The sequence below is a fragment of the Pseudorasbora parva genome, chromosome 25 (assembly GCF_024679245.1).
Source record: "Pseudorasbora parva isolate DD20220531a chromosome 25, ASM2467924v1, whole genome shotgun sequence".
NCBI lineage: Eukaryota > Metazoa > Chordata > Actinopteri > Cypriniformes > Gobionidae > Pseudorasbora > Pseudorasbora parva.
In genome coordinates, this window is record NC_090196.1 from 20,809,552 (window position 1) to 20,835,167 (window position 25,616).

The 25,616-nt window shown below is 40.9% G+C and overlaps 1 protein-coding gene across 2 annotated transcripts; it reads right to left on the reverse strand.

Annotated features, from left to right (window-relative positions):
• Nucleotides 1–737: 737 nt before the first annotated feature.
• Nucleotides 738–24,605, reverse strand: cnot1 (CCR4-NOT transcription complex, subunit 1). Of its 2 annotated transcripts, none has more exons than XM_067436378.1 (49): nt 24,447–24,605; nt 18,463–18,764; nt 17,780–17,887; nt 17,569–17,667; nt 17,397–17,465; nt 17,258–17,312; nt 16,950–17,153; nt 16,652–16,820; nt 16,272–16,398; nt 16,046–16,159; nt 15,498–15,668; nt 15,285–15,412; nt 14,948–15,188; nt 14,742–14,861; nt 14,495–14,617; nt 13,887–14,038; nt 13,644–13,794; nt 13,355–13,556; nt 13,109–13,231; nt 12,578–12,702; nt 12,207–12,493; nt 12,020–12,098; nt 11,661–11,891; nt 11,431–11,571; nt 11,156–11,335; nt 10,938–11,054; nt 9,714–9,824; nt 9,525–9,602; nt 9,262–9,439; nt 9,032–9,180; nt 8,637–8,933; nt 8,407–8,547; nt 8,214–8,318; nt 8,003–8,122; nt 7,720–7,914; nt 7,408–7,550; nt 7,214–7,322; nt 5,577–5,746; nt 5,254–5,485; nt 4,905–5,150; nt 4,644–4,807; nt 4,194–4,311; nt 3,824–3,925; nt 3,562–3,735; nt 3,316–3,465; nt 2,947–3,127; nt 2,734–2,866; nt 1,697–1,831; nt 738–1,609 (listed from the first exon to the last, which is right to left on the reverse strand). In XM_067436378.1, the coding sequence occupies exons 2-49, from the start codon at nt 18,562–18,564 to the stop codon at nt 1,531–1,533; spliced, it is 7,128 nt and encodes a 2,375-aa protein (XP_067292479.1). In that variant the 5' UTR covers nt 18,565–18,764; nt 24,447–24,605; the 3' UTR covers nt 738–1,530. The 2 variants fall into 2 exon arrangements, with proteins under 2 accessions (XP_067292479.1, XP_067292478.1); XM_067436377.1 differs by having other exon boundaries at nt 3,271–3,465.
• Between the last annotated feature and the right edge of the window lie 1,011 nt (nt 24,606–25,616).

The following is a 25,616-nucleotide window of genomic DNA, read 5'->3' on the forward strand; positions in this document are numbered from 1 at the left end:
GATTGTTGTATCTCGAGCAAATATTGTCTTATCCTAACAAAACATACATCAATGGAAAGCTTTCAGATAATATATAAAAATCTCAATTTTAAAAACATTACCCTTGTGACTGGTTTTGTGGTCTACTGTCACAATTAAGCATTTTTTTTTATATGCATTTTGAAAATGTATGCACATCTTTGCATTTCTATTTAGTTTTTTATGGTACATCAGAAAATGTGCATAAACATAGGTGGATGGAAACAAAGCTACTTTAACATCCTGCCAGTGAGGATTTTAAGCCTGACTTTAAGGTGTCAATTGAAAATTCTCCATTAGTATTTCATCAGGTTTGTCAAGATTTCTAAATTCAATCAATTTTCAATTGACCATCAAGTTTACATCCATTCTGAAACCTTCATTTTCACTACATGCTTAAATGGCCTTCCATTCGTCAATATGTGGAAAAAAATAAATGTGGTCTATCACGAAATTAAGTTACTCAAGCCAAAATCACTTGTATGCACACCCTAAATATAACTTCCCAAAAGGACTTGAATGTAGTTTACTTGGACTTAAATCTATTTACAGTATGCAGTATATTAAATCTATTAACAGCATTAAATTCCAAACAACATATGAAATGTATAATTAACTCACACTGAACAGAAAAGTGTGAACAGAACAGAAATGACAAGGACTTAACCATATGACAACTTCAACTAAGCATTTCAACCAAAAACAAATGCAATCAAATGTGCAGTTCAAGTGTTTAATGCAGTAACTACAGAATGCATACATACAGGAAATAAGTAGCGGAACTAAAGGCAACTACAAAGTACTACAAAATACAACACGCGGACCAATACATTTACAAAACATTCGAAATCCTTACAAAATGAGCTGTATTGGTCCTTTTTTGTTCTGCAAGTTGAATCTTTGTACAAATTCCGAAGATCCAATTTACCAACAAATTTCTGAATATTTCCACAATTGTACAAGTGCCAGGGAGAACCTCCAACCCAAGATTTGTTTCCTCACAGGTGCAAAACTAGTGACCCCCCCTCCCCCTGCAGTCCAGGACATCGGTCCGATCCCATCAGCTCACCACACTGATTGCTCTCCCATTAAAAACCAAACCTCAAAAAAAGAAAAAGAAAAGAAACAAGACAGCTTCCTTAGCCACTACCAAGCTTCCAAACAAAAGTCAATCCGTCTTGAAGGCAAAAAATAATTTATGGAGAGTTTGGGGGAGCCAAACAGCAAGGAGTGAAATGTGCTCAAGCGTGTGCCTCACCTTTGCAAAGAAATACTCAAAATCTGCTCTTAAATGTCCCTTTTTAATATTTACATTTTAAATTGTTGAGGGAAAAAAAAAACTAAACAAAATAAAACAAACTCCTCAGGTCAGATGCCGCCCGGTGGAAGGAGAGCGGTAGTCCAGTGCCGGCTGTGTGTCGATCAGATGTGCAGGGTGTTGGTGGGGCAAATGAAGGGTTGGGGAGAGGGAGAGCTCTTTCTCTCTCTGGGCACAGGAACAGTTCCTGCAGCCTAACTGGCACCTGTTCCCTCCATCACCTGCTGCGCCTGCTTCTGCCCCATGCAGCACTGAGCCACCGACTGGAACAACCTGCAGAGAGAGTGAGAGAGAAAACATTGCAGATTTTCTGTTGTAATAACACACAAAGATGGGATTGTGTCTTGTTGGCCAGCTTACTTCTCAATCTCTGGGGCGCAGTGCACAAAATCATGGCTCCAGAACTTAAAGGCAGGGTTCTTGATCAGCTCTATGAAGGTGATGAGCAGACCCCATGGGTGCGGCCTGTTCACAATCAGCCTCTCCAGCAGGACCCTGCACGACAATCACTTCAGTTAACTTCACTTATTATTAGATCTTATTCTCATTTATTACACTTCACGCAAAGTGTTGCATTTGTTAAAATTAATGAGAAATAATTCTAAAGCATTTATTACTCTTAATTTCAACATGCACTAATAAATTATTAATCAAAATCAGGCACATCTTAAATAATGGAACTAAACTGACATGAGCTAATGTTGACAGACTAATACATATTTAATGAATTAATACAATTATTAAATACAAATTGAATTGCTCTATTAAAAGGGTAATGAACTGCATTTTAATTTTATAATGTTATTAGAGGCCGACTTAAAATATGTTAAAGATTTTTAATAAATCAAAAACATCCTAATTTAGAAGTAATAAGCTGTTTTCTATTCTGTTTTTGACCTACACTAAAATGAAGTTCAACAGATGTCAAAACTGAAGATGTCTCTCACTGAAGCTTTTATTCAGGATTACAGGGAATGGCTTTGATCAAAACAATAACTGTTCAAAATTAAGTTCCCCCACGCTTTCGTAATGTTAGGATCACAATGCAAAGACTTTGTTTTTCTATAACTTGGCACTTAAAAGCATCTTGTAATCAGAGGCGTCTCTATCATTTTGTTTCTGGAGTATTCCTGTGTTTGAGTCTCTCTCGTATTTACTGCAACATGACATGCACGAATCAGTGGCCGGGGCTAAAGAGACAATGGTGTGGAAGTAGGCGTTGATTTTCTTCTTAGAGGTGGAGTTACGTCGCACTAAACTTTTAATTCAATAAAAGCTGTTTTTGGACTAACAGAAGGACTAACTTTTGGACTGATGCCAAATTTCTCAATTCATGACCCTTTTTAATAAGTTTAAACCATAATCATTTGTTTAAAAAAAATAATTAAATGCCATACCTGGTGATCTGCTCTTGAATGGCTTCAGCGTTGGCCTCGGCAAACAGATACAGCATGGTACAACTAAAGTAGTGTGTGTGGCTGTTTGGATAACGCAGCTGATTGGCTATCGCATTCAGGAACAGATAGCGGCCTGGGAGGAGGAAAATAAGTACATTTAAACGAAAAATAGAGGGAACAAAACAAAACAAAAAACTTTTTTTTGCATCTCACCTTCAGTGTCTAGGTCGACTGCGAGGTTCTGGAAGATGTCCATGTGTGCTGAGTGCGTGATGGTGCTCATGGAGGGAGTGCTGCCCTTGTTGTGGATGTGGGCAATGGCCTGGGTTCCAACGTACAGCACAAGAGCGTTGATCAGCTGGATGTTGTAACGGTTTCCAGGCTCGTTGGACACCTAAAATTGAGGGTTGGTGAGTCAGGCTTGCATTTACACTCAAGAAAATCATTGAATTAGCCTCTGGACAGTTTTTATGAGAACTAATGAGAACTAATGTCTTACTGTCAAGAGCCAAATAATGCCACAAAAGATTAACTTACGGGTCTGTTGTGAACGGTTTTGTGATTCAGAGTGGCACCGTCTACCTGCAGGTTGCTGCGCAGCTCAGAGAGGAAGGTGACGGGAGAGCGGGTCTTGAGGTAGGAGTCAAGATCCTTCTTAAACTGGGATGGCATCACACCGGTGAAGTTGGTGAGGATGCGGGGAGCAATATTGATTTCACTCAGCATATCCACCTGTTGGTACACACCACAAGTATCCTTGAAGTTACGACTACATACTAAACCACAAAGCATCACATATGATGTCAAATGTTGGGTGCAACTCTCTACCTTCAGATTAGGTGTGAAGGGGTCTGGAAGCCTCATGTTGCGGGGGAAGGCACTCAGGATCAGGTTCCTCAGCTGGATGCAGTTGGGCGGGATGACATCACAAAAGCCATAATGGTAGTCGCACAGGAATTCTGGAAAGTCATGGAGCAGGACAAGCAGCACACGAAGGGTTCCCTTGGAGAATAGAGGAGAAAAATGACGCACGTCACAAACTGACCCAGTGATCCACCAGACAGACTTGGAGGCAAGACTGTGTTAATACCTTGTAGAGAATTTGCATAGGTTTGTTGAGTTCAACATTCCTTAGGAAGGGTGCAAGATACTTGAACAAGTCTATCAGCAGCTGGGCATACATTGGCCAACCCTGCATGAGAGGAAAAAGACATTCAAGGCACAGTAGGTAGTCAGGGATTGACTGGCATGAATGGGATGTGGAGGAACATCAGAGGTGCCCAATCCTGCTCCTGAAAGGTCACTCTTTTGCCAAGTTTTGCTCCAAAACAATCCAGTAATCCTGAAGCCCTTGATTAGCCGTTTCAGGTGTGTTTAGTTATAGTCAGAGAAACTTTGCAGGAAAGTGGTCCTCCTTAGATCAGGATTGAACTCTCCTGACATATACAGCAGATACAGACCTTTTGTTGTGGTGTGTGCGCAAGCATCCTGGCAATGAAAATGCGGTGAGAGATGAGCTCCAGCCAAGCATACACAAAGCCAGGTGCTTTAGTCGGCCTCAGGATGTGGAAGGTGTTGCTGAAAGAGACAATGCCTTTAAATACTCAAAGACTGATCAAAACAGTAAAAGTGAGGTCGCAATCAAAATCTCAAAAAAAGGTCCATTGTCCATTATCTATTGTAGCGATGTATGAAGCCAAGCTCACAAAGAAGTCACTTTAAAAGCAAGCATGTTGGTAAATGCGACAAATCCATGTTACTAACATACCGTTGCCAAATTTGCGTGGGAAAAATCTTTCACCCACGTGAAATTCCTAAATACATGGATTCCCATTGAAATGACTGGATTTTGCCCATGATAATTGGCCGAACGATGACAAATCTGACCAGATACAAAGCCATGTGCTTACCAGAAGGCAGTGAGAGTCTGGAAGTTGATGGTCTCCAGGACATGCTCTGGTGCATTAAGCTCCAGCAGGAGCATAATGAAGATTCGGTGGTATGGAAGCTGCTGGAACTCCGTCTGCCTCACATCGTGATCCTGGATCAACACACCCACCACAATGCCCAGAACCTGCACCATGACAAGAAATGCAGCATTAAAATTAAGACCTACAAAAAAAAAAACAGGTCAACATTGAGCCACATCAAACCGTGGTAAGCATACCAACCTTGTTGAGCAGGTTGATTTTGGTGACCGTGTTGGTGGCCTCTCCGGAGTGTTTGACCAGAAGGGCGATGAGCCGTACAAAAGCATCCAGGTTATGGTAGCACTTGGCCCTGATGATGGCAGGGCTGGTGGTCGGGTGCTGCTGTTCAGCTTGAGCACGGTAACTGATCTCCACGCACATCTCTGTGCAGAGACGGAAGAAGCGTGTGATGAGGTCATCTGTTTTCAGGATTCCCTGCTGGTGCATCTGTGAAAAAACAACGTTAGTGTGAATCAAGCCAATTCTAGTCTTAAGAAACCAAAGTTGGGACTCAACACTTATATTTTGAGTGCTCTTTAACTTGACTAACCTGTCCAACAAACGCAGAGAAGGCCTTAGTGCTGTCCCTTCCTGCAGCTGCTGAGTGGTACAGGTTGACCCATTCTCTCAGCAGGTACTCTGCCTTCTCTCGAAGACCTGGCGGGTCATCATACTCAGAGGCTTGAGAAATCCCAGAGTGCATCATGAAGTTCGGCCCACCATGGTGACGATCGATCATGGCCTCATAGTTGGAGCGGACAACATCCATCAGCTGAGGCAAACTAGTGGTTACACAGAAGTTGTTCAGGTTACTTAAACTGAATGTTTATTGTGTCACTGAACATTTAACCAGTAGCATAAATGGTATCTTACCCTTCAGGAGCGTTGGCTCTGGAGTGGGCACTGGTCCTCATCAGAGTCTCAATGGTGTGGAAGAGATCTGCTTCTGTGATGTGGCTCACACTGCGTTCGTCAACTAGCAGTAGCTTCACCAGCTGCATGGCGAACGCCACAGCCATGTAGTTCAACCCGTTCTCCATGGACTGAAAATAGAAGAGTAAGAATCTGCTTATTTTAGGGCTATGTCACTGTTAATGAGTTAACGCACGCGATTAATTTAAATTCTTAAAGCGTTAAAATTATTTAACTGCAAATAAATTACAGAAGTACGTAAAGCTGCAACATTAACGTAAATTTCCATCACACAATTAGATGATCTTAGAAGTCAGGAGTTTACCACAATCACACGGAGCACCTACAAACACCTAACCCTGGTAGGAGGAAATTTCCATTCTAACTCTATCCCAATTCTGCTTTTCTGTTCAGGCCATTTTAAGCCGTTAAACTCTGGGAAAGTTTTCAGTTATTGAATTCATTCAAACAGTCCAAAACAGCACTAATGTATAAGGAGGCCAGGCTGATTACATCAGACATGAGCCCCTTTCACACTGCGATTCCGGCAAATACACAGATAATGCGACCCGGCATTTGTTCCCGATATTATTGAAAAAACAAGCTCTAGGAGTCGCATGATAACTACGTCATTACTACGTCACATCCGTTGCGGCATTAGTTTTGGCTTTTGTTCACACAGCGCTCGTCCCGGATTGAACCCCGCAATGTTACTAGGTCCCCGACCCGGGTTCAATTCGGTAATCAATTCCGGGACATGGTTGCTTTCACACAGAAGGCGACCTGGCAATGTTCCGGGAATATTGCGGGTCCGACGTGCAGTGTGAAAGGGGCTATGGAGAGAAAAGACTCACATAGGGGTTTTAGTTCATTACTTATTGGAGTGTGTGCTTTGTTTTTTAAACGCGAGCTGTCATATTCTGCGATTGTGTCTGAAGAGCGCAACTATGGTGTGGTACAGTAAGCGTGTGAGAGTCTATTGATTCACAAACTATGTATGTGCATGTTCTAGATCACCGATCGCACGCTGCATTCATGTACAGACAGTACATTTGCAGTTTCCACACACACTCAGGAAGGATAATGTTTGATGTCACGTGTATGTTGTTGTGATTAGTAATCATAGGTTTATGCATTCAAAGTGGTTGATTTAGAAGTTTTTGGCATCTGTGTGGTCTTGTTCGTTATCACAGCTTGACTCTGCTAAAATGAAAACAATTGTTTGTTGTTGCTATGTACACATACTATACTAAATTCTATGTTTTTTTTCTTCATGGGTGCTTAGGTGTGTATACATTTATTATATAATATAATTATATGGACTTATTTGGTGTTCTTTAGGAGTATCCAATTATCCTTGAAGCTTGCAGAAAATACAGTTCTCTGATTGTTTACTTTGGATATAGCAAATTATGACAAAATTAACGGGTTTAATGACATCAATGGCTTAAATATGCTTAAATTTTAACAATAAGTGCATGATTAATTGCACTTAACACAACAAAAGTGTAATTAATCATGATAAAAAAATGTATTGATTGACAGTCCTAGCCTATTTACATCGGTGTACTTTGATATCCAAGAGACACTATCCTCACCTGAGCCAGGTGTAAGTCATACTGCTGCATGTTGACCAGGTGGTTTCGAATGAGGAGCTCTACAGCCTCAACGTTGTACTTGTATTCATCTCTGCACTCGATTAGGCATCTGTCGGGGGCATAGAAGAAAAGGTTAGGACCTGAGACCTATCTATGCCTGAGACAAACAAGCTTATGTCAGTTGTAGTACTGACCTGGTGATTTGTTTGTTGCACCACTGTGGGCCATAGGCACGGCCGTCCTGTAGGGCTTTCAGGACCAGCAGGTGGCACTCCCTGTAGCTTAGCAACAGATCAGGATCAGCACCACTGGTGGCATCCAGCAGACCCTCCACAGCCTGAGAGTAAAAGAGACATTAGATTTCTGGTGATCCTGAAGACCTTTTTAGACATTTCAGGTGTTTAATTAGGACTATAGGACACTCTGCAGAACAGTGGCCTTTAAGAGGCAGAATCAGACAACACTGCTGTATGTTACTCAAGTTATCCCCCAAGAGTTTATCTGACCTTTTGCAAAAGGGCCAGGGCAGCAATGCCATCACGGGAGTTCCTAGCCATTACAACTGCCTCCAGGAGGCTGCGTATGGCCTGGGTCTGTGGGTTCATGGCCAGCGCAGGTGGAATAGCGTGGAGGTGCTGCTCCAGGTCCGAAATGCACTTTTCGTAGATGTGAGCTACATCATCAGTGGGCCATGCCTGTTGCTGCAATGCAGAAGAACCAAGTTACTGTGAGTTACTCTCCCGATGTGACAACCAAACAAAATCTCTTTAAGAATGACATGGGCTGTACCTTCATTGGCTGGGCAAGGAAACCAGTGGGCTGAGACAGGTCGTTACTGGGTAGGAAGCCAGGAACATTTCGGGCGAACTCCTCATAAACAGCCAGCTGTTTAGGATCCACTCCACCAACCTGGAGAGGAGGAGCAAGGCAGAATCTAACACTGTCAGAGAACCAGTATTTCATCCAAATGACCTTTGAGAAGCTTGTGAAGAGCTCTCACCTTCAGTCTGATCTGCTCTGGCATACGCTCAGCCTGATAGGTGAGCACCATGGGGTCACAGTAGCGGCGTCCTTCTTGGCGAGCATGCTTCCTCAGCTCAAATTCCTGCAAGATAAATTAGATTTAACAGATTACACTAGACGTGACAAGTGCTCAACTGGTGTAACAATTAGGACAGTGTGCAGGGACTTACAGTCGCCAGTCTCTTGTCCATCTCAGGTCCAGCTTTCTCCACTGCTGTCTTTTGAATAAAGCAACATGCAAGCTCACAGTTGTCCTGCGCTATGCGAGCAGCCGCCTCTTCCATCATCTCTCTCTGCTGGGGTGTTGGAGCCTGAAAAATGTATGTCCATCTGGTCAAAATTCTTGAAGTGACTAGAAAGGGTGTCAATTTTGAATGAGAGAAACCACGTTATTCCCTACCCTAAGAGCTGCTGCAAAGCTGTTCTTTAGGTTGGTGGCGATGCTCATGAGCAGTGGCTCTCTGCAGGTGATCATGGCCATGCCAGCGGTCAGGTTGCGCATCATGTGGTGAGCAGCCACGCGCATGTGAGACTCCTCTGAGTCTAGCGCAAAGTCCTTCCGGACTATCTGCTCGCAGGTGGTCATGGCGATCTTGATTGATCGGTCTACCACTGGGTGCACAAGCTCCTGTACGGCACGCTCAATTGCTGGTCTCACACACTGCTTCAGCTGAAGGTGGGCCTGCAGCAGTGGGATCTATAAAAAACAGTGAAATTTTGGTGTACAATTTATAAGTATTCAAAAATAAGAAGTAGAATTGAAATGAAACTAGGTTTATATATTGTGAGACTAACGTTAACATTGATGTTGATGTGTGGGGCAAGGCCAGCCAGGGCATACACATTGATGTCATGGTAGCTGAACTGTGGCGTGGGTGGCCCTGTGGCAGTACAGGTTGTGGTGGTGGCCGGAGTCGAGGGAGCAGCTGTAAATGAAACTGAGTCTACTGATGGTTAAACATGAAATAAAAAAATAATAAATAAAAATAAATTATGCAACTTATGTGCCCGTTTTAGTGTTTTACCTGTAGTAACTATAGGCAGCAACTCTTCAGGAGGCTTTGTCTCTTTCTTTGGTGCAGAGAGCTGCTCCTCCAAATTCTTCAGCTTCTCTTTGTCTCTCAGCAGGTTTCCTGGCTTCAGCTCACTGATGTCCAGAGACAGATTCTTGCAGAGCACCTCGATCTCAAACTTGAGGTTAAGCTGTAACAAAAGAAGTGTGGGACTGAGTGAAAACTACACCACTCATATGCTCATGTAATCGAAGCATCAATGAGAAGTGACTGACCTTTAAGTCGTGTTCTTGGTGGAGCTCAGCCAGTACATTCATGATGCCCATGGTCCAAGGGTTCTGCGGTCTGAAGATCTACAAAACACCAATTGTTAAGAGGTTACTACGTCCAGGTATTTGCAAAACTGGCCCACACAATACCTGACAGCAAGACAAATGAGACAAGAGAGAAAATTGCATGATTACCACACTCCGCAAACTTGATTCCAAGACTTTGGCCACAAAGGGGACAACGTACAGTAACTCCTGCTGACCTTTCACATAAGCCTCCAGCAAGAGAGACTTCAACTCCAGATCCTACGGAAGAGAGCAAAACAATACGGTCAACACTGCAGGTATGAAAACGAAGAGCACTTCGATTGATTGAGCGCCGATTATCGGCCAATAATAGCTTTGAATAGTTTGATCGGTGATCTCTAAAATGGCTGAAGAGATGACAAACTTAATTGCTTTACATTTTAGCTGCGCATAGAAAAATGGTTTAAAACTACATTAACCGGTCTGGCAGTTCTCCCAGGTGTCTGACAAGGACAATAAATTTACAACGTCTTTAAGGGGAGAGAAGATATTGCAACCACAGCAACTTTACAGCAATGACTGCAAGAAACTAGGGCAGTGTGATGTTTCCTTCACGGCGGTGCGGTTTCGTTCCTCCCTAAAAGCCCAAACTTAATGTCAGTAAATAAACTAGATCAGTGATTGTCATAAAACCAGTTTACTGTTGCTAAACTGCAGGACGTGCTCGATAATAAAAAGTATTATTTAAACTGCATTAAGCTGCGAAAGTGATACTATTCCCCTAGTGGCTTACTCTGTGCGTGGGCTCCAAGACAGAGATGAAAACTCGAAAGTGAACTTTAAACTTCGAGTTCATGGTCAAATTAACTCATGGTCATACAGAAAGGCGTCAAAATGCCCAGCTCAGTGAGTATTTGCTTAAACACTGTCAGGTATGTCTTAAGTAACATAAACAGTTGGGAAATAAGTTGCATGTGTATCAGTATATTGGATCCCTGCAATCGGTCTTTAATGACACCAGGAATATTAGGCTGCTGTCATGGTTTCATTAATATGACTTAAACAAGATTTTCCGATTTTTATTTTACACAAATTATGTATTTGTTAAGCTCTAAACGCCTCCAGAGGGAATTGATTATGTTATTTGCCAATAAATAAAAGAGTTGTCAATTTATGATACTCTCATCTACATTTTTTATATTTAAATACATTAAGTAGTAAGTATTATCGATATCTGTGATCGCATTGGCAATACTGCTTTCAGAGTTCAGTAATCAGCCCCAATAATCCTGATCAGAGCACAATTAATAAAAACTAAATTTTTAGTTTTTGTTTTTATTTTTTTAACATCTTTAAATGTTTCACGAATAGGTGATTGACAAATAAACTCACTGTGTACAGGATGGGTTTGTTTTTAGCTAGGGTGATCATCCCAAGCCAGTGACCCAAATTCTTCAGCAGGGATCGATCTGAGAAGTTAGCAGCTGCCTTATCAGAGGTAAGAAGGACCTGAGAAACAAAAAGGGACATCATCAAGTCATCAGAACCTAGCTATACGTTGGTTTTGTCATTGAACTTGTTATATTTAAAGAAAATTAAAAAATTGTTACCTTGATGTTTCTGTAAGTCTCATTGAGAACCATCTTAACAAACTCTGGGTTTTTCAGTGTGTCCAGGAAATTAGAATACAGGCTGTGGAAGTTAGGCTCAATGCTCACACGCTTCATGACCAGGTACTGAGACACCCAGGGCATGAATTCTTCTTTCACAGTCTCTTTCAGCTCCTCAACCTTCAAACAAACAGCAAGAGATGGTTTAGGGGTTAAAATCACAAATGTCTAGTATAAAATGCCATGCCAATGATATACATTGTAAAAACAAAGACCTTTTGGGACATGTTTGATTGGGACAAGTTGTTGAAGATGAACGCAATCTTCTCCTGAACGTTCTCTGGGGGTTCAACGATCCTTTCAGTCTGGTCTGTGGCCACCAACAAGGTGTCAATGTTTGTGGTGTTGATTGATGGCTGTGGAAGAAATTAAAACATCAAATAACAGTTCTGTATATGCAAAACATTGTAATGTCATTTACAGAAAAGTGACTATGTTCACTTACTGGCACGTCCTTCTTCGGTCCAACAGCTGTAGGTCTCGTGATGGTGGTGGTTTTGGCAGCAGTGGTGGTTGTGGTGGCTGTGGTCACTAAGGTGCTGGCTTGGCCAGGTTGGGGGGCTTTAGGGGTCTGAGATTGAGCTTGAGCCTGGGCTAAAGCCAGACTGCCTGGGGTGGTAATGGAGCCTTGCATCTTCACAGGAGGGTCTCTGGACTGCTGACCATACTCTATATACTACACACAGAAAATAGACAACATACAGGAGACTTGTTCAGTTGGAAGTTTAACCATCTAGTGCAGAGCGAGAAATTATGGGAAGATGCTGTAGGCACATACCAAAATAAGATTAAAAACTAGGTTACCTCTTGTAAATGGTGCGGGAACTGCAGGAAATGGGCTATTGATGCCAAGTGCTGACAGTACTGGGGATAGTCCTTCAATCTGAGGAAGAGAGTGGCTCAGATTTACAACTCCATATATAAAGATACGTTCCAAGCAAGATCTTTATTGTATGATGGATGGGAAACCATGACAAACTAATGGTAGTACCTATTTTTAAATCTATCTAGTGCAGCGATCCCAAAGTAATACATCTTTGATCCGAAAGGTTTGCGTAAGGCTTCCAGGACGTATCGTAAGGCCAAGCCCAGCGCCATGTACGTGACCAGGCCCTTCTCAATGATTCCCCCGAAGAGGCATGCGGTGATGTGCAGCTCTTTGTCTGGATACTGAGGGAAGAATCGGTACTCCTCAAACAGATTCCTCAGCATGCAGTTAAAAACTTCCCGTTCCCGCTTGATGTTCGAGTCCTTAAATCTCTGCAGCATTTCCAGCACCTGCATTGAAAGAATAACCATGAATGTGAAAGCTGCACCTGTAAAATTAGAGTCAAGGTGTCAGTTACTTTCGCCAAATCTCACCTCGTCCACGGACATTGTGGGATGTGGCGGATGGTTGTAGATGCGCTGGAAATAGCTATTTGCCTCATCGTCAATCTCCTTACTAAAGTGCTGGTTTGCCTCAGGCCACACCTGAGAAAGGTCAGCTACAACATAGAAAACCCTGTTACCACACTTTATGCATTTAAAAAATACTTAATTTGTAAAAAGATTGACCAAAGCGCAAATTTAGAAAAAACAACAGAAGTTCCTGGCAAACAGCTTGTTGTCCTTTCATAGGTCTAATGGAAGAAAACTGATGATATTTTCACACGGATCCAAACTAGTTGCCAAGAACATCTTGCAGTAATGTAGACTGACCTGTATTTCCTCTTAGATGCTAATTATACTTTTTTTGGCCCAGAGATGAAAATTACACAGATTAAAAGACACTCTGAAATGCACGTCAAAAGGACTTTTGTGAGAAACTGAGGGCCAGTTTTGAGAGGAAATACAGCTTGAGGCGCCTGGCACTCTCTCAGCCACACCACCACTTACAGGCCTTCATCTTACTCTGCTGAAACGTGGGCGGGTTTAGCCCTGGTGTGCTCATCTTCCTGGTGCCAAAGGGGTCGCTGCTGACAGCAGGCATGCTCAAACCTGAGCCGATCCCAGTCAAGCTTGTGCTCAGAGGACCTTGAGAAGAAGTTCAAGAAATTTGTTGAAATTCAAATGCATATGTAAATTAAAATAAACCATGTTAAACAGTAGTCAAGCCTCAATAAGTTCTGGGCCAGAGTGTATAAATTCACATGATACCTTGGAGCTGCGAAGAGAGGGGGTTGATCCCTGGGAAAGCGGTGCTGGGGTTTGGGTTTGGTAGGTTTGAGAAGGCTTTGGCTGGGGACTGGGGGTTACTAAAGGCAGAGCCCTGCAGGCTGGGGAATCCTTGCATGCTCGGGGTATGAGAGGTGGACGAGACACCTAGACTCAAAGAGCCCATTGCAGAGAGAGGGTCCATCTGGAATACAACAGAACAGATTTGAGTACAACATAATAAAATGCACACTTATAGCCATCTTCAATCAGCAAAGAAGGTCACAGTTACTTGAACAGGTGAGATAGCATCTAAGCTGCTGGTGCTGGGAGCTCGTCCCTTTGGCAGGACTCCTGGCGGCGGCTGCCGGGCCTTGTTCATCACATTGCTACAGTTGGCCACCATGGTCAAGATTGTCTCTGATAGCTCTTGGGACACATTCCTGCTCAAAGAAGCCAACAAAACCAAGTGTTTAACTGCAACCCAAGCATTTTCTTGAAATACTTGGAAACATTTGCAAGGCTTCACACGTACCCAGCACAAGACTGCAGGCATGCAAGCATTGTAGCCAGTGTTTCAGGAGGAAGTTGAGCACTCTTCGGTTGGTCTTTCTCTGGGGCCAAACCACCCATGATAGAGGGACATCGTCTCTTCAGGAATGTGACGCACGCCTGGATGAACGGTTCCTGGTGGAAGACAGAACGCATCCATTTTTCATTTACATTTGCTTAGAATGCAAATACACTGCCAGTTTTGGGGTCCGTAGATTTTTAGTTTTTGGAAAGAAATCCAAAAAGATGATTAAAAGTGATAGTAAAAGGCATTTATAATTGTTACAACAGATTTTGTAACATAAATTCTATATAAATATTAAGCAGCATTCAACACTGATAAAAAGAAAATATTTCTTGAACACCAAACCAGCATAGCAGACTGACACACACTAAAGACTGGAGTAATGGCTGCTGAAAATGTAGCTTTACTATTTAAAAATGTAATTTGTTCCTGTGATGGCAGTTATTTTTAACTGCAAAAACGCAATTACAGCTTTTAACATTTATCAAATGAGTGCAGCCATGCTGAGCACAAAAATAAAAAACCCAAACTTTTGAACATCAGTGTAAATATGAATGCTCACTTACCCCGTGCTCTCGTATTTTGTCAGTGAGCCATTTGTCAAGTTTGAGGTATTCACGGCGAGAGGCAAGTGCAGCAAGGTCAATAACAAAGGCAAAAGGAGTACCATTCAGCAGCATCGATAGAGACTGCAATGCACAGAATTTAAAAACATGTTTCAGAACCAGTTTTGCATAAGAGCCGTTCCTCAGTTCCCAAACCCATTATCTTGTACTCATGACAGAAGGATGTAGGAGCTGAGGAGATTGGTACCTTCAAGTCCTGAGCCACATCCAGGATGCGAGATAGCTTGGCCTGGTCATATTGCTCTCCTCTCATGTACCACTCGGCCATAGAGTGCATGATCAACTGGCGGATGGAGGGGGACTGGCCCTGGAAACATAACACACACATATTAGTACGCAGTGACACCATAAAGAAACTTTGTGCCTCTTCAAATAGATGTCAAATCCACCCACCTGTCCATGCCAAGCGTAGTGCAAAATGATGGCGGAGTTGGGGTGGTTGTTTAGGAAGATGGGCATGAGAGTGGAGATGAGCTCATGACGCAGAGTGTGCCAGGAGGTGCTGATCTGCAGCAGCGCCAACACCAGCATGTCCGGGCAGTGCTTGATGGGGAAGCTGAAGAGCTGCTTCACCTGTTCATAATGCCCAACTTCAGAGAGGCGCAAGAGGCTCTCCACTAGGTCCAAGCTTTTCCTGTTAACCAAAGTGAAAGGAGATCATAATCATACAGATGGACCAAACAGTCACTTTTTGGAAACACTAGATTGTCTTAAATGGCTCAGCACTAACCATGTGGCTATTTCTCTGTTGTCATCCTCAGGTGGGGCCTTCAGGATGTCAATGGCAACCGTATGACAGGGGTAGTCAGCAAAGCAGAACACTTCAGGACTCATCAGGGAGTGCTGAATGAACGATAACTGGAGAACAGAAAAGCAGGGATTTAATATGCTTCTTTATTTCCTATGCAAATTTTTAGATGAGCAATTTAATGACTTTCTTTACCTGTCCTTCTGCATGCTTCCATGGTCTGTAGATGAGATCCACTGGGAACACCTCCATTCCCAGACCCCGTTGGACCCCATAGACCACTATCTGAAGACCCTTACTGTCCCGGATCAGAAAGCCTGGGTGATCAAGCTCATAGGTCACCTCTTTAAAATTCAGATTGGGGTTCTGAGGAGAATAAGCAGAGTCAAACACAGCAAAACATATGGGACAATTTCGCTGCCTAATAAATGACATTTAACCAGGTAAAGCATTTCATATTAGAGCTGCATAATAAAAAATAAAATAAATAAATCTAAAATCATAATACAGCTTGCCATTATCCAATTGCAGAGACTAATATTTACAATATACATTGCATATATACAACTCTGCTGCTTTTTTTTTTGTCACTTATAACATGCATTTAGAAACTCCACATGCAACAAACATTTGTCAAAATGGTAACGAGAAGCGCTTTTAAACTGGTTAAAATATTAAGTGGTTTCACAATTTGATTTTCCCCCCAAACTGTGCAGTCCTATCTAAAATAATGAGAATCTTACCACTTCTTTGACCACATCAATCAGAACTTCAACATTCCATGTGTGAGCCTGAGAGCCATCACTCTTGTCCTTCCCATCACTCCAGATCCCTCCGCCCACTGGATTGGAAATGGACTACAAATACATAAACCAGTTAGTCAAACCTGCTCACACTCCTTTCTTTAACCAAGCTTTGTTACAATAGAATTCCAGCAGAACCAAAAACAGGCCCAGACAGGGAACATACCTGTAGGCCAATGCCGTCGGAGAGCCCGGAGTGAGTGCGGGCCATCATGCCCAGCACTCTGGCCACCTGACTGGCTGTGACCTCTCGCACCCCATACTGCAGGATTATGTTCCTGCACTCTTCAAGACTGTGGAAACATCAATCAATCAATCAATCAATCCATAGGATCCCTTTTCAACATCCCTTTATTGCATCTAATATCAACAGCACATTTTTGGTGTTTCTCCAAGTACATTTTTTATACATTTACATTTGGAATACAAAATACTTGTTCTATACACTAACCATATTATTGGCAATAACACATGCCAAAACAACTTTGGAATAACATGGGGATGAGCAAATTACAAATACGTTTCTTCTATTTAAATGGTTAATACCTTGCACAAAAGCCATAGCCAACTTCTTGCATGAAGTCAGCAAGGGAACTCTCCATCATGGTCTTGTTTAAATCTCCAGAGTCTGGCAGGATCCTGTCCATGAGAATGTCCCGTTTGTCAGGGTACAGCAGTGGTGCGAGCACCACAGGACAGCGCTCCTGCGGGAAATCTGGGACACAAACAAAAACATAGGACTAAATGACTCCAGCTCACAGCAGGAGAACAGATTCCAATCTGGAGAACTAGCCAAATATAACATGTAAGAATCAATCTTCTAGTAGATTTTTTTTCCACTGACCTCTGCACAGTGTTTTGAGGAAAGCGTCAATCTGCTCTTGCCCGACTCCGCTCGTGCCCTTCTGACCGAACAGAAGATGGGAGAGGAGCAGATGCAGAACCTCTATGGCAATGTCCTGGAAGCCACCTTCCTGATTCCCTCCGAGGTCTGCGTCCACGTACGAGCGGAGAAGGTCAGGGAGCTTCTGCTTCACAAATTGAGCAGCTGTGAAAGAAAGCAACCAGGGTTTGTTGCGGCGAAAATTTGCACAGCATCTAAATGCCGCAGAAGTGAAAATGAAACTAATAACTCAGGAAGTGAACACTTACCAAACCCTCGAAGGTCTGCGCTGCTGGAGTTCAGCAAAGCAAGGCCAAAAATCACCTGGAGAAAGCGATAGATTCAGTTCTTACATTTTATTCATTTGACGAAAACTAATTTTGACTATTGTGAAATGCATCGGCCTACCTCTTGAACCTTGCTAAGCTTGAGAACTTTACTCAGCTGAGTAAATAAATGAGGTGATGGTTTCAAACTCTACAAAGAAGCAGACATACAAACAATGAACTAAATGCATTATAAAACGAGCACTTAAAACATTGAACATAAAAGGTTACATTTGAAAGGCAGATGAACAAACCTTTTGATAGTGCAGGGGATTGTCAATGGCGTAGCAAAGCGTTGAAATAAAATTTGGTTTCGTAATAAGAGACACGCACTCCTGGATCAGAAATTGTGTCTGAAGCAAATATGAGATGTGAAATAAAACGTTAAACAAATACTGAAACACTAATATGCTTTTATTTTGAATAAACAGTCTCCACTTTCAAAACAGAAGCCACATATATTACCTGGTGGAAATCTTTGCCACTGCTTTTACCATCGCCACTGAAATCCACATGGGAAAAGAGACAGCGAAATAAATGCCGGTCTGCCTCAGGGCCGTGACGATTCACAATCTGAGAAAAAGCAACAACACTGTCAGTACTTTTATTTCGCTAATTCCAGGTTAAAAACTGCCATGTTCAGACTGCCAGCAAAAATACATTTTAAGGCTTTATCGCTTCTAACATAAGTCTGTTTACATTTTATATATATATATACATACACATACATACATAATGTAAATAAACACTTATGCTAGATGCGATTAATCACAATTAATCGATTTTACAGCCCTAATCCATATGGGTTTGGAAAGCAAAACAACCCCAGTTAAAGTCAGATTTTTCCAAATATGTTTTATGATGAAGGTGGTTTGAAATATCATCACAATCAGATTTGCCACTTCCATTTCTCCTGCATCCATTTTAAACATCTCGTCTCATACATGGGCATGCCTACGTCTTTACCAAAGCAATCCATGCAGATGGTTGGTTATGTCTGGACATGCAAATCTTATTTTATCACTTGTAATTAATAGTGTAGACTGTATGCCTGAAAAGATCTGATTTGAGAAAAAAAATATTCAATTTGCCTGCAGTCTGAACACAGCCTAAGTGTATTTAAGACATCAAACCACTAATGCACTCACATGTTGTATTTCCTGCTGGCTGGCTCTGTAGTTTTTCTTAGTTAAATTGTCCACCAGGTAGCTGATTTGAGACAAAGCCAGCGAGAGCGAGTCAAGATTCATTGCTGGTTGGGGCGGAAGCAGGCGGCCGAGCCCGGCGCAAAATCACCATTATTCCCCTTTAGTCACTTCAGTGATAGGTTACTTCTGTCGGTCCCCCCCCCCCCAAAAGGTGTGAAAAGTGTCTGTTGTCCAACAAGCAGAGTGTCTGGGTGGATGCTGATTCCAAATAATGTCCTTCAGTGCAGTTCTTAGTGTAACATCTGTACAAAATATATAAAAAGCAATCAGAAAGGGCAAATTAAAATGAGAGCTTCATAAAACATTCAACAATATTTCCATAACACATTAAAGGTACAGTTCACCCAAAAACAAACGGCCATTTACTTGCTCCAAACCTGTACTTTCTTCATTGAGAAATGTCTTGTTTTTGGTCCATATAATATTTATCTAAATATATTCCTTTGGGACACGACTTCTGTGGAACTCAAACGTGCTACACATACAATGCATTACACTAGGGCTGCAACTAATGATTATTTTGATTACTCGATTAGTTGGTCGATTATTTGTCCGCTTAATCGGATAAACCTGCCTTTTTTTTTCCATTGAAAAAACACTATTCCACATCCTGACCTTCAAACAAACATGTCAGCTAAGTGCTTTAAAAACATACATAGTGAATATTACAAAATTAACAGAATTACAAAAATAAACCATGGTTTTACAACGAATAAAACCAAAAAATAAATAAATAATAATAAGGATTATTATTCAGGGTAACCACAAATGAACCATGGTTTTGCTTCAAATCTATTCTTTAGCTATGGTATGGTTATACAAATGGTAATCAATGTGCCACAAAACATGGTTAATTGTCATAAGGGTATATCTGTGCTATACATTATGCGCAAAAAAAGTTACTACGCAAAAGGACAGTTTAAATCCCCACATTAAAATAATAAGAAAAAGAACAACAACTCAGTGTTACCAGATAAGAGTAATGCACTGCAGGAACACACACATTCGCTTTGAACAAAATAACCTGTTATTGTCATTTCTTTATCCTGTAAATATGCTATAAGAAACATCTTAGTACTTACTACTCTCATAAAATACTTGAATTACATTTTGAAATATTAATTCTCCCTCTCAACTGCCTTCTGTTTGTAATCATTCAGTGACTTTTAGGAAGTGCCTTAATGCAAAATGGAAATACTTGCATGAATCAGTAACATTTATAGATATAATCTGTAAAACGCATCTGTCAGCGGTTGACAGATCGGACCGCAGCAGATGACGGTATGTTAAATGCTAATGCAATAGTTTGAAGCTTTTTTTAAATTATTCTCTTTTTTTATTGGAATATGCAAAGAAAACAATATTAATAAAACTATACATTCCTTTTTTCCCCATTAACAACTACTAAGGGTGGACACAAACATGAACAGTCACAACCCCATGAACCCAAAACCCCACCCACCCTCAAGGAGAATTAATCTTAAGACATTTCAGAAAGAGGAAGAAAAAAAGAAATAAAAAAAGAAATAAAAAAGAGAAGTAATAATAATAAAACAGTTATACAAATTTGAATGAAACCGAAAAACAAAAATATGTCCATAGAATAATCAAAAAAATATATATTACAAATCATCAAATATAAGTGGCATACTTTTGACAAAATTAAGTAAAGGACGGACCCCAGTTTTTATAAAATCATTTAGTGCAACCTCTTAGTGCAAACTTCATTTTTTCAATATATAAAAAAGGTTTGAAGCTTAAAATAAAAAATTCTCATGTTTTGGGCAGCTTGGATCATGTACTTTTCCCACGACTGGAGAAAGTTTTCCGTTCACAGAGAGCAGACCCGACTCATCGACAATGAGAATCATTGTCGCTGATTTTTATCATCAATTATTTGTTGCAGCCCTACATTACACAGTCTAATGCAGCAGTCAGCAACCTTAAAGCACACAGAGGGATAATCAATGAAGAGCAACCGAGCGGTTTGTCAGATCTACGTGTTAGCACAGGATAAAAATGTCACACTTTAATCGTATTTATAGCACCTAACTTAAAAAAAAAAAACAGGCTATAGTGTGACTATGAGGGTTTATTATCTAAAAATGTACATACAGGGATGTAATGAGCCAGTTGAAAATCGATACAAATGTGTGACAATTCAAGTCGATTGAGATGTTAAACGAATCACAATACACGCTTTAAAAAGCAGGGACATGAAACCATATACTGTAATCTCACTTTACAGGTGCAAAAGTGGAACAAAAATGTTTTCAGTTCATTCATATGGAAGTTGAGCGCGAGCGGTGCGCGAGCCGTCAAACAGAAGCATGGCGACAGCGAGCGAGTAGTTTACATTGACTCAAATCGCATTTTGACTTTCGGACGACTAATAATTATTACAGCGAGAGGCTCAAATCACCTCTGTCCGCATGTAAAAGAAAACAGGCCAAACCACACTGACCTGCGGATTCGCAGCTCCACTCGAGGCGTCGAGCGCGATTGCCATCGAGCTCATAGGTGACAAAAAAACGCAAACTTAGAGCAGATTTAAATGCATCTAGACAGAGCGAGCTAGCGTTTTGCATGAAATAAGGACATATATCACAAACACAGCCTCATTTAAATCTGTTCTCATCTCATGCAGCATAAGTAGAAGAGGTTCAGTCAAAACGCTTCATCTGTAACTGCACGAGACAATAATATAAGCTGAAAATCTCCCACTGACATGGTGCACACTGCACACTTTATTTAACATCACAACTGACATAACATTTGGAATACTCTGAGACAGATACGGACGTTATTATTTCTGATATCACTACCAGGAAATAACCGGTTTTTATTAATTAAGTCATGTAAATGCAGTTTACTTGCATTGTAAACGGGGAAAACTGGTTATTTCAATAAGCTGATATTTGTGAGTTATCAGCTTACTGGTGTGCATGTAAACGCGCTCAGTGTTTTCACAGCGAAAGATCCTAGGATATTTTCTGCCGTAGTAAAAGACCAGCGCAAGGATGTATTCCACAGACAGCAGGAATCTATACTAACTTTCTCTAAATGTGTACATGGATTTATTTCTCAATAATTAATTGATTTATTATGGCATATTTATCTAAAGGTGTTCTGTTTTTCTAATTCTTGCATGTGTAATGATACAAATAATTAAAATCTTGCCTTTATAACAATGTGAAACCCTTAAACTTGACCAAGTTTTTTTTATTTCTGCTATTCCTCAGTGCAGGATGAGGGTTATGAAGCCCAAGAAAACACCATTGCAAGATCTCCTTGAAGAGACTTTGAGGATTTCAATTAAGTTATTATTTGACATAAAATATATTTAAATTTACAAAGAAAATTCTCTAAAAATAAAAGGGACACTCATTTTATAATTTGTCATTAAAAAAAAACCATGAGGAAAATCGTATTATGAAACGTATCGCATTGTGAGTTGAGTAAATCATTACATCCCTAGCACATACGTATGCAAGATCCAGGGCTTTTATTCAAATTAAATACATACACGTTTTGCCCTTTTGCAGTTTAATCTACTGATACATAGGTCTTAACACCCAATTAGCTGGGAGACGGTGAGCGCTTTGATGTTGGCAAGCGTACCATAGGTTGTCGACCCCTGGTCTAATGTATTAGTCTTATAAGATTATTTTATCACCCGACATCAGTCTGATTGCACCGGCACTATATAGAGTAAGCTGCAACAGTTGACTGCATGGAAGTGTCCCACATTTTCCCTAAGTAAATTAAGGGTGCTTTCACATTGTCAGATAATACTGTCAAGCGGACCCAGGAGCACACAGGAGTAGCGAACGCAGACTAGCTGAGGAATGTGGCCCGAGTTTGGTTGCACTCGAAACTGTGGCGCGATTCACGTGAATGGACTCGGGCGCATACAAGTGTTCAAGAAGAAAGTTCGACAGAATCGAGTTGAGTGAAGTTTGAAGACTATTTATATTACAAAATGGTAATGGTGTAACAATACCCTCATGTCACGATTTGATACATATTAGCTCACAGTACAATATTACTGCGATACATTAAGACGTATGGTAAAAGATTAACTTTTTATTTTACTGTTGATAAAATGCTAAACTTGGTGTTACATTGGGAGTGGAAACGAATAGACTTTGTGATGGTAACAATGTACATGACAATGGTGATACCAAAATAAAAATATCCATGAAGCTGAAAATATATGCTTACATATGCAATACATGGAGAATATGCTTGAATATATGCGTTAAAATAACGTAGGACACTTTTTACAAATTAGGATGCAGGTTTGGAAGGAGGGTTAGCAAATAATCTTCATTTTTGGATAACCATTACCTGTAAAAAAGTTTAACTCATTAAAACCTTACAATTTAACCCTTTTAAATAATAATTAAACAAAAGTAAAGTTTCAGAACTCAAGTTACTTTCTGTTATATTTTAAACGAGCTGAGAGGAACTGAACGGTGCAGCTGTAAAACCGGAAGTCATACACAGACTCTCACAGGCCTTGACTTAAGTTGAAGGGTCGAACAAACAGAGTAAATAAACCTTTAGTACGTTCAGTTACTAATACAATAAAGCTGCCAAGGGCTTGCAGGAACAGTTATGATTAAATAGATGTATGAAGTGTAACATTTTGAAATCTTAAACAAGCAAGACTGATTTTCATGCAGCAGTATTTTCTAAACTCATTTAACTAATGTTACCGAAGCATCGTTTTTGAAAGATTGAGTGCAAACAAAATACAACAGAAATAACTAAAATGATTTAGGGCATTTAAGCAATAAAGGATAATTTCAGTTTCAAACACTTATGTAAAACAACACAGGTGACTGGTTAAAATGTCAAATATAAATTAACCTGCATTACAAATAGGTGGTGTGCGCTATTTTCACGAAACCGCTCCTAACAACAATTCGACTTCAAACGATCAAACACTCCCAGTCTGGCTGTGGAAAACACCGTTAGCATTCCAGGGCTAACTCATCTTTAATCAAAGTTGCTTCTTATTTATTAATATCTAACTTGCATAACTTTGGCACGAAACGCCTTTTCATGTAGAGATGTATCACCTACTCAACTAAATTACCACGAAATGAATACACGATATATTTTTAACGTCCAGTTCTGTCAGATTCAACAGCAGTCATGCTAATCCAGAGTTGGCTAACTGCTAAGCTAAGAGCCCAAACCTCATTGTTTCGAACGGTGACGAGCACTAGCCTGCTCCCGACATGCTCACCGAGATCTACACTTAGCTGACAGGACCAGTCTGCTTGCTTGTTTTGGGCATTAATGTTAGACATGTATAACATACAAGAGTTAAATACTGGCAAACACGTCCACCGCATACAGTTCTAGAATCAATTTTGCTAAAATCTGGCAACCAAACATCTTACTTGTCTATAGAGGCGTATTAAATGCACTGATAGTTGAGTAAAAACAATTCAGTATACATGCAAGATCATGTAAATCAGTGCGAGTGAACATAAGCAGTCACGAATGGTTTGTATACGGCTACACTGCTGTCGCTCGGGCCTCACTCAACACATTTATATGGTTGGAGAAACTGAGCAAGGCAACAAACTCGCTGTCTAAATCACTCCAGTGACCATGTAGCTACAGCGCTCACCACAAGAGCCTTACTTATATTTATGTTTTCAAAAATCCATATAAATGAGCATATCCACCGAACTACTACAGACCGTTAACAGTGAACGTACCAGTACGCGCAGAGTCGTTTGGGATTTTAAGACTTTTTTGCCGTTAAAACCAGCAAGGTAAGCTACACGCTAAGTAACGAGCTAACGTTAAATTAGCCGAGCAGAAAACATATGATAAACAATTTATATATTTAGCTGTTTGTAATATTTTAGCAAAACCCCAAACACGGCGAGAGGAGGTGTTACCTCGATCCTGGAAAAATTACGAGCGGATGATCATTTTCGTCGTATTTCTTCGTTCTGATCTTGACTGATAAAAGGTCGCTTTCTCCCTCGGTTCGATTTGGATTTTTCAAAATAAAATGGCGACTGTCACGGCACGCGCGCGCACCTAGTGCGGTGCTTATTGAGCTCGCGCACGACGCAAGAGCTCGAGACTACGCAACATACTAAATGACGCGCACTAACACCCCCCACCACATGCGCACAAATGGTGCGAAGTGATGGACGTTTCGCGCAGATGCAAAAACACACCTGTTGCTGTGTGAATGGATTGCCAATTACTAATAGATTGGGTCTCTGCTGGGTTTTTGCAAGAATGTATTTAAAAAAATCTATAGGCCTATTAGAATGTCTGAAAACACTTTTTATGAAACCGTTTATGATCGTTCTAGAAAAACATGCAAATTAAACAATGTGAACCATTACAGTGATTACAATGTGTTTCAGTGAGGTTATTAAATGGTGGCGTAGTTCTGTGATTAAAACATATTTTTAGTCCTAAGAAAAATAACGTTAGAAATGTAGTTATGCTCAACTGTAAAATATCTTATATATATATATATTATATATATATATATAAAATTACACAAATAAAGGTACGTGTACACAAACATAACATTATAACAGGTAAAGTGAATGAACAGCGACAGGGTCATGTGCGGCAAAGGCTCATTGATGCACGTGGGGGGTGAAGGCTTGTGTGGTCTGATCAAACAGTCAAGCTACTGTAGATCAAATTGCTTAAGAAGTTAATGCTGGTTCTGATAGAAAGGCGTTAGAATACAAAGTGCATTGCAATTTGATGCGTATGCTGACACCTGCCCACTACCGAAAACGGCAACAGTGGGCACATGAGCATCAGAACTGGACCACAGAGCAATGGAAGAATGTGGCCTGGTCTGATGAATCATGTTTCCTGTTACATGAAATTGATGGCCGGGTCCGTGTGCGTCGCTTACCTGGGGAACACATGGCACCAGAATGCACTATGGGAAGAAGGCAAGCCGATGGAGGCAGTGTGATGCTTTGGGAAGTGTTCTGCTGGGAAACCTTGGGTCCTGCCATCCATTTGGATGTTACTTTGACATGTATCACTACCTAAGCATTTTTGGAGACCATGTATACCTTTCTATG

Bases quoted from the DNA above. Each gene is read 5' to 3' on its own strand.
- cnot1 (XM_067436377.1), bottom strand. From the start codon at position 18,564: ATGAATCTTGACTCGCTCTCGCTGGCTTTGTCTCAAATCAGCTACCTG. The intron at 17,888-18,462 runs GTGAGTGCATTA...GCTTTTTCTCAG, and splicing joins GCCAGCAGGAAATACAACAT to ATTGTGAATCGTCACGGCCC. The intron at 4,808-4,904 runs GTTGGTATGCTT...GTCATGGTGCAG, and splicing joins AAATCAACCTGCTCAACAAG to GTTCTGGGCATTGTGGTGGG.